General features: G+C 48.3%; 1 protein-coding gene across 1 annotated transcript; it reads right to left on the bottom strand.

Moving 5' to 3' along the window:
* Window positions 1-1112: 1112 nt before the first annotated feature.
* On the bottom strand, window positions 1113-4990 carry heyl (hes related family bHLH transcription factor with YRPW motif like). The gene is made up of 5 exons (XM_037475122.2): window positions 4498-4990; window positions 2671-2737; window positions 2471-2554; window positions 2302-2383; window positions 1113-2205 (listed from the first exon to the last, which is right to left on the bottom strand). The coding sequence occupies exons 1-5, from the start codon at window positions 4575-4577 to the stop codon at window positions 1514-1516; spliced, it is 1005 nt and encodes a 334-aa protein (XP_037331019.1). The 5' UTR covers window positions 4578-4990; the 3' UTR covers window positions 1113-1513.
* Between the last annotated feature and the right edge of the window lie 3939 nt (window positions 4991-8929).

The raw sequence follows: 8929 nt of genomic DNA, 5'->3' as shown, positions 1-8929 counted from the left end.
ACGCCAGGCCCTTTAGACTCACATCACACACACACACACACACACACACACAAACACACACACACACACACACACACACACACACACACACACACACACACACTCAGACAAAACACACACTGCGGGCTCACAAGAATGACTTAAACACACACTAGCATACTTGCTCAAATAAACAAAATGCACTTTGCGGTGCACGCACACACTTTTGGACCGCAGAGGGCAGACATTGCATCCTGAAGTAGATCAAAGCCACACACACACATGGCTCCTCTCTGCTCTGAGCCGTCATGGCGCGGACCGACTACGGTGATCTTCTTGAGAAATAACTTGTCGCTCACCGTTGTTCGGGGGGGGGCTTCGCCCTGTACGCTCAAGCCATTCCCGCGTGATTCGCACTGCTTTCTCTTCCTTTTCCTTGTGACCCTTGGCGAATCCCTCTCCTCTCCCCTTGACCCTGTCCCCGGGCCTCCCTCCCACCCTGTTATTGAACGCCTACTCTAAAGTCACCACCACCACAGCCCTTCAGATCATTTTTCTACCCCCCCCCCCCTCTCTCTAACAGTCACCTCCATCCTCCCTCTTGCCCTCTTCTTAACTGTCTGTCCATTGTCGAGGAGACAGTGGCGCAGACACACACAGGGACAGAAGATATCCGCTGGTGTACCACAAGATTGGAGCCGAAGAATGGCAGAGAGACAGCAGAGGAGAGGAAGACACAGCGACTGATATACGGGGGTAGAGTTAACTACGGGGGGGGGGGGGGGACTGCCAATAAGAAGGCAAAGCAATGGGTCTGTTTGACTCCACCGCGGCATCCCAGAAACATCACACAGCTCCCACCATGTTTATCCTCTGCAGCCGCAAGACCACAGCTCACATCGGCCATCGCTGGAGACAGCTTAGATGCAGCGGGGGCGGGGGGGGGGGGGGGGGGGGTACGACGGGAGACCATGCGAGTGGTGTTTGGAGACATCGCTAATACGGATTAGTAGGTAACACGTCGCTTTCAGCCCCTTCTGTTTCCATTTGTATTCAGAGCCGCGAGCACATGTTGCTGTTTTCCTCATACAGTCAGAAAAAAACACACACACAGAACAAAACATGAACAAAGGTAAAGGCACTTAGTTTTTATAGAGAGTTTTCAACATTCTTTAAAAAAAATGTAGTGAAATGTATAAACGTTTTGGAGAAAAAAAATATCACAGTTAAAAGACGCTTCGTCGAGCGTTATGGCTTTGTTAGACACTTTTTTGTTGAGAAGAGACCATGAACAAGAATTTATTCAAATCTTCTATTATTTCACTTTTTTTCATTTTCCTTTTGCACGTGATTGTTTATGATTATCTGAAACTTCCCCCCACAGTCACAGATGTGACTTATAGTTAGACAACCATCAAAGCTCCCCTACATCTTTCTCCAACCCTCTTTCTAATTTCTACATGGGGGCACATGGGGGCTCCATGTCCCTCGATGGAGTTCATTTGGAAAAGAAAAAAATCCCCACAGTTGACTCTCAGAAAGCTCCGATCTCAGTCGCCCATCCCTGGGCTGCCTTGGCTTGTGCGCTCAAGCCCCTGCGCTGAGCGGCGGGAGACCCGAAGGGCCTGAAAGAGACCTGCGGCGGGGCAGAAATTGATGATGAAATAGGAGAAGAGGAAGAGGTGGAAGTAGAGGAAGAGGAAGGGGTTGCGAGGGGACGGGGCGAGGCCCTGGTGGCGCTGTGAGGAGACGACTGGCCTGCTCCGGAGGGGGCTAGGACCGGCGACGCTGCGAGGGAAGGCAACCTGTGGACGGTGGCCAGGGCGGCAGGCGCCAGGAGCGGCGGCACTCCCTGGTGGCAGCCGGCCAGGGGGCCGAGGCGGAGGGCGGCGGGCGGCGGGTAGCTCCCCAGCAGGGCCAGATCCCTTCGCCCCCTGGGGAAAGGGCTTGAGGAGGAAGAGGAGGCCGGCGAGTTGGGGGAGATCTGGGGGAAGGACGCCCAGGGCCATGGAGGAAAGGGCAGGGCGGACGCCGCCGCCGGGGGCGTCTGTAAGAGGACGGGTTCGAGGTTGCTCGCACAGTGAGAGAGGTGGGAGACGAGGCGCGCTTCGACGGGGTCCGGGGACTCTCCGTCAGGAGCGCTCAGGTACCGCACCACCTCCCCGACGCACTCCCTGAAGCCCAGCGTCCTGTAGTCGACTGCCAGGGCCCTCGCATCAAAGTAACCTGAGGGAGAAAAAATAATAATAATAACAGATGCGGTGAGTCGCATGATTCCAGTTTTTTTTAAAAGAAGAAGAAGAAAACTACAAAGACTGTCACCTTTTCCTCCCATGGCGTGGAGGAGTTTCAGGTGGTCCACGGTCATCTGCAGGATCTCTGCCTTCTCCAGCTTAGATGAGCCCTGCAGAGGAAAGGACGGCGTCACTATGTCGCATCAGCTCCCCGCTCCCTTACCTCTGATGTCAAAGCGAGAGTGGCGCTAAGTCACCTGTTTTTCGAAGGCACTGGGCACCAGCCTCCTGAGCTCCGACAGGCTGTGGTTGATCCGGTCCCTGCGCCTCTTCTCTATGATCTGCGCGCTCGAACACAGAGCAGAAGGAACCGTCAGGGCACAACCTGAACGACGGGACCAAGGGGGGGTGGGGGTGGGGGGGGGATTCGGAAGATCCGAGGCTACAATCCACTCACCCCTCTTCTCTTCTTTCGGGCCAGAACCTGCGAGGCGCTGCCTGGAGACATGGACCCGGTGCCTGGGCTGTACCGTGGAGAAAGAGAGAGAGGGATGAAGGGAGGGACTTATTGGCACGGAGAGAAACTTTGATCCTCCTACATATTGTTGTTATTACCCTCCTTAATACGACACAGAGGCTGGATGGCACACCAGCTCGCCTCAATCTAATTTGTTTTTCGGGCACAGAACGGCGAAGGAGTGGCCCGGGAGAGGAGGGAAGACGCCATTGTTTTGGCTTCAGCGCGTTTCTGGACATCAGCCTCAGTGAAGTGACATGCTGTTTCCCCTTTCCATCTGAGAAAAGGCCCTTTTGGAGCGATGATTATACAGCTCCGGGGGGGTGGGGGGGGGGGGGCGATGCCTTCGCTCGCGTGGGGCTGCATGCGTGGGACCTGAGCTCCTCCGAGTGCAGTCGCTCAATGTGGCTTTGGGTTTGTTTGTGAACTCTCATCTTTCGGGTCTGACAAGATTAGAGTTCTCTTTAAACGTCCCCCCCCCCCCGCCCACCCCCCCCAAAAGAGTTGCTGCCTTTTCTATTAGATTTCAACATGCAGGCTGCCAATTCAGCTGTGTGTTTTTGTTTAGGTTCATTTTTCATTGGCTGACTTTAAGGGTCGATCTTCTGTTTGCACGTCAGTTGGATTTATCGACGCGGTCTTTAGTGTTATTGCCTATCCGAGTACTTATGATGTACTATGTTGCTCTCAATGTGTTCTTATATACTGTGGGTGCACAAAAAAAAACAGTGAATGTCGGCTTTAAGAAGAAAAATTTGACTAATTCACCATAAAAGCAAATTGTTATAATAACTTGCAAACAGTGTGTGTAGTGTGTGAGTTATAACAACTATTTGTATTATTTGTATTCATTTATGACAAGTGATATCATAACCCGAATACAACAAAACTGAAAATAGTAATTCACTGCTACATATTTTTGACAGGGAATGAATTATTAAATGAAGCCAAGAATTTGTAGACTCGTGGCATGAATTCAAACAAATGACATCAATGCTTTCACACAAAAACACACACACAAATGTGCCTCTAAATATTGCTGTGAAATGCTACAATCTCCTCAGTATATTACACTTCCTCTGTGGCTATTGTGCTCATTTTAGAGTTAAGTTTACATGCTGAATTTCCTGCTCTGAAATAGAAATAATTAAAAATATAATATCGAAGTCTCAAAAAATTAATGTATTTCAAATTTTGTCAATTTTTGAAGAAATATTGTTTTCTGAAGACATTTGTATTCATTTATTCATTTTCTAAAATCAGTTTCAAATGACAAAAGACAATTGTACTTCACCAAATGTTTAAACGCTTCAGACAGGCCTTTAAATCATATTGAACCTAAACCTATTGTATTTATGTATAAACACGCAATGATCAACTTGTGCATTTACTCATAGTAAAAGCCGAAAACATTACTTATTTAGAGGAGAAATGCACACATTTAAATGTTATTGAATACAGTCTTTAACAGGGGCCTAAAGTCATACTTGAAACTGACAGCTCAGCTTTTCGACAAGTGTGACAGCTTGTGTCAAAAAATGTCAATATTGCAGCTGAATCAAGAAATAGTTTAAGACTACTAGTTGTTATTTGTTTTTGAGCCAAATCCGCTTGTGGGATTTAAAAACTGACCTTTTCCCAACAGTCTTTCAACCTGTCTGCAAATTTTGCGCTCGGCGGCAACTCACTGCCAAAGTGCGTCTCTCCAGCTACTCATTTCGGCCCGTGTGCCCTGTCATTTTGATTTTCAGTGAGTGTTTTGCTCACCAGTAGCCGTCCTCTTGTCCCACGTCGATGAACTCGTCCGTGTCCGAGTCTGGGGAGCTGTAGTCGTGGGGCCTCTTCATGTCCGTGGCCCTCGCTCACTTCTGTAGACCGGACCGGACGGGGTCGCCCGCTGGCGGACGGATGGATTTTGGGGCGATCTCGTGAACCCTCGCTCTCTGTCTCTCTCGCGTTGTTTATAAAAGCCTCGTTGTCCTTAGTTACTTCTTGTCACTTGTATTTCTCTCTCTTTTTTTTTCTTTCTTCTTTCCTCCCCCCACCCCCCCTTCCCCGGCTTCTTCGTGAGCCTTCGGTCCCGTCCTCTGTGAGTCAGCGGTGCCACTCGATCGACCCCCGAGGGCCCATGACAACTAAGGAAATTCACAAGCAGCGCTCTCTCGCTGGCATCCGATCGTAGTCTCTCGCTCTCTCTCGCTCTCTCTCTCTCTCTCTCTCCCTGTTGTGTCTCTCTTGGCTCCCTCTCTCTGTCACAGCCACCCAATGACAAAATAGGACTTTGGCATTTGGGGCAGGGTTGCCAGTTTTGGCTCCCCCCCCCACCCCACCCGCCTCTTCTCTCTTTCCCTCCTCCTCCATCCCTTTAATCTGGCCTTCCCCAGCTTGTCACCCTCCCTCCCCCCGAGGCCCCATCTCTCCTCTCCCGTCGCCCAGTCATCCCCAGTCAATTAGAACTCCATCTCATCCTGCTCTCCTTCCTTCCTTCCTTCCTTCCTTCCTTCTTCCTATCCTCCTTTCTGTCTATTTCTGTTCCTTTAATTACATTGCTTTGTAGAACAATGGCAGCGGGAGGGAGCGAGTGTGGGAATGATGGGGTGTGAAAACACTCCATCATCCACAGTGGATTGTGTGCGACGGGGCCTGGAGCTCGACTCTCACACGGCCGCACAGGTGACCCGGGCAATGGACGTAACAAACCACCTGTTGTGCAGCGAGTGTGAGAGACAAGCAGGAGGGAGGAGAACCGCAGCAGCAAACACAACCCTGAATATTTTTTGCTCTTCGCTTTGAAAAGCAAACGTATTTCTCAGATGCTGCTCACTGTGTAAGAAAATCCGCGGGCCCTGCAAGAAGCTCTCAATTACCTCTTGATCAACAGTCATGTTACATATTTATACTTTAATGGGTGTTCCTGCTTTCTATCTACATCAAAAAAGGCTCTCACCACAGGGTTGTCAATGACAATGAGTGGCAGAAGCTAGATGTTAAGATAATTTCACCCTGACCATGACTTTTGGCTGCCACAGACTAGCCACAACTTTTAATTCATAGATCACTTTCAGGTATCCAAACAATCTATCTGTTACTTTAAGATTGCTTTTCCAACTGTTTATGCAGATATAATATTATCCATTAATGTTACATCAGCTCTTACGTAAAGATTTTCAAAAGGTGCCAAAAACTGCCAAAAATATTAAATGAATAATTTAAATGTAATTTTAGGAAATGGAAAGAGCTGCGTCCCAGCCTCTTCCCAACGTGCGCGTCAGTGCGCGCAGAGACAAGGGCAGGTACTGAAGGGTCAAGAGTGGCTCGGCCCAGTGAGTGTCTGAACATCTGGGCTCTTCAGTGGACAAGATAGTGCTCCCTGTCCACTACTCTCAAACACACACACACACACACACAAACCCACTCAAGCACACGCGCGCGCACACGCAGTCACACGGCGCTCGGTTCCGCCGCCACCGTGGGAAGATTGCTGGTACAGATTGCCATGGAAACCAGGCGCCCCGTTGTTAGGAGCGATGCCTGACTGACCTAGTGGTGTGTGCATATGTGTGTGAAAGACAGAGAGGGGCCAAGTGGCATGCCCCCCCCCCCCCCTCCTTCCACACAATGCCCAGCTGAGTGTGTCTCTTCCTGCCTCGCAGACTGGAAGGGTGTGTTAGTTTAAACACACTACAATGCGTGAGTGCGACATCTTTGTGTGTGTTTTTTGGAACAAGTGAAGCCTTCTTATGGACACTTATTTACTTATTTTGGTCCTCAAGCTTTATATATATAAATATATGTTATTTAATATAATTTATGTCTCTATCTTCACATGCGACATTCTCTTTGCCTTTTTTTTCTTCTGAAGATAAGCTTTTTCAACATCATCGTTTTCTCTGTTAATCTCTCTCGCATTAAATGTAAATGGAGCCACTCACCCCCTGCATTCTGTAATATCATAGGCCATGTGTAAAGTAATAAACTAACTTAAAACATGTGCATGCGTGTGTTTGCAATCCCCGAGTGTCACTAATCAGTGTGACCATCACCAGGGGGCTTTTAGTGTGGTGAGTAAGCTATGAGTCAGGGACGGACAGAAAAGAGAAACCCCTCTTTCAGTCCCTCGCTGCAACAACACCCCCCTCCCCCTGCCCCCCCTATCCTTTCATTACCAATCATTCCTTAATTCAGATCTGGATCTCATTTCAGCATCAGAAAACAGTGAAGAAAGAGTCTGAAAGAAGGGAGACATCTACGCAGTCAGGCTTCAGTCTATTCTCAACTTTCTTCTCCTCATTGTCAATCTTCTTTGTTGCTTTGCAGTTGTTTTTCATGAAATCCCTCTGGTTACACTCTGAAGTTTCCGCAGCCCCATGTTGTTTTCCGCGGGAGGATTGGGCAAGTTGCATAAAACAAAACACGCATGCAGTGGAAAGTGATTAAGAGGTTAGATAAACAGATAAATAAGTCAATTATAAGAAATCGTTTCATGGCGGGGGTTGTGTGAAGGATGGAGAGGAAGAGAAAGCGAGAGAAAGCGAGAGAAAGCTGGCACTGGATGCTGGGGATGGAATTCCGGGCGTTTTCTGGTGATCTCGGTTGGCCACTTCAAGCCCCCCCCCCCCCCCCACACCCCCCCCCCGCCACATCCCTCCAAACCACAACAAGGCAAGGTCCCTTATTGAAATTAACAAGCTCATACTTTTACAATTTGCACACGCACACACACACACACACACACATGCACAACTTGTGAATGTGAACGTGTGAACGCTCGGGGACAGACACACAACTGATTTATACAAGCAAACACGCATCTCGCTCACACGATTGTGGACAGCGCAGAGCCACAATTTATAAGACGCAAGCACTCAGCTGCAATTATTGCCTCTGATGCATGACTATTGCTATTGTTTGAGGGTCCGTGAGATGGAACCAGCTCAACAAGATATTTTACTTGTGACTTTTTTCCCGCTCCATTCATGTCATATTGAATGACGCCGTGTGTTTAACTGCGTTGTTGAGTATGATTACATGAAAGCCGACTTCCAGCAACACACGCAGCCCACAAAATATAGTTTCTCCACGAGTAAGACGCTTAAACAGTAAAACTAAAAAAATATTTTTGAGATTTCATTGCATTTCTTTTCTTATAACCAGTACGTGCAGAAACCAGTTGTTTAAAAAGCGCTGATACGGTGGTTTCACATCTGTAAGGCAAGGCAAATTTATGTGTACAGCACATGTCAACAACAAGAAAATTCAAAGTGCCTCACATAAAACCGTTAAAAACATCGGGCAAAAGAAAAGGAAATTTAAAAACAAGACAAGTAAAAACAGGCAATAAACAAGAATAAAAGTTAAGGAAATAAACGATAAAAAGCATCTACTTGATCCTTGAATCTGGTTTAATTAAAGGCAGCAGCAAACAGGAAAGTCTTCGGTCTTAATTTGAAGCCGCTGAGAGTCTCAGCAGACGTGCAGCTTTCTGTGAGTTGGTTGCAGTCATGTGGAGCAGAAGAAGCTCTCGCTCTGGGAACAGAGAGGAGACCCGTCCCAGATGACCCGAGGGGTCGCGATGGTTCAGGAGGTACTTTCGAAAAAGGCCACAAAAACGTGCTTGATTAAAAACCCTTCATGATACAGCATGTACTGCATTGATTGTGGAATCACAAGAAGCACATTATAACCATGCTTTTAAACTTTAAACTTGCAGAGAGCTGAGTTGGTATCAAAATTAACTCCTCGCATTATTGAAAAGGAAAGGGTCCGTTCACTGTCTAGAATCCCAGCTGAGGAAAAATATGAAAGGCCAATTGTGGGTAAAAAGGAGCCCTGCCTGCGAGTGCTATTGACAATCCAATCTGCAGATTTCTTATTGGTGTGTGAGGCTTTCATGGTAGTCAGCCTGTGGCATGGGCCCTCAGTCCCCGGGGTCGAGGTTGGATTGGCATGGGAACTGGCACCGGAGTCGCTTGGCACTGTCTGGGCTGGACCCGCGAGGGAATTATCTGCCCTTCAGACACATGAGGAATGCCTGGGACCTGTGGCAGTGGCTGCCGGGCCGTCTCTCCGCAATTCACTGGGGAAATAACCTGGATATACGAGGCATTCCTGAGATTGCAAAGTGTGTTACGTGGGGAGCCCGTCAAAGAGCGGCATTGTGGCTCTTTTTGTTTTTTTCACTCATCTGATTGAGCTTATA

The sequence above is a fragment of the Pungitius pungitius genome, chromosome 17, assembly GCF_949316345.1.
Source record: "Pungitius pungitius chromosome 17, fPunPun2.1, whole genome shotgun sequence".
Taxonomy (NCBI): Eukaryota; Metazoa; Chordata; class Actinopteri; order Perciformes; family Gasterosteidae; genus Pungitius; species Pungitius pungitius.
This window is presented reverse-complemented; position numbering and strand designations above follow the sequence as displayed.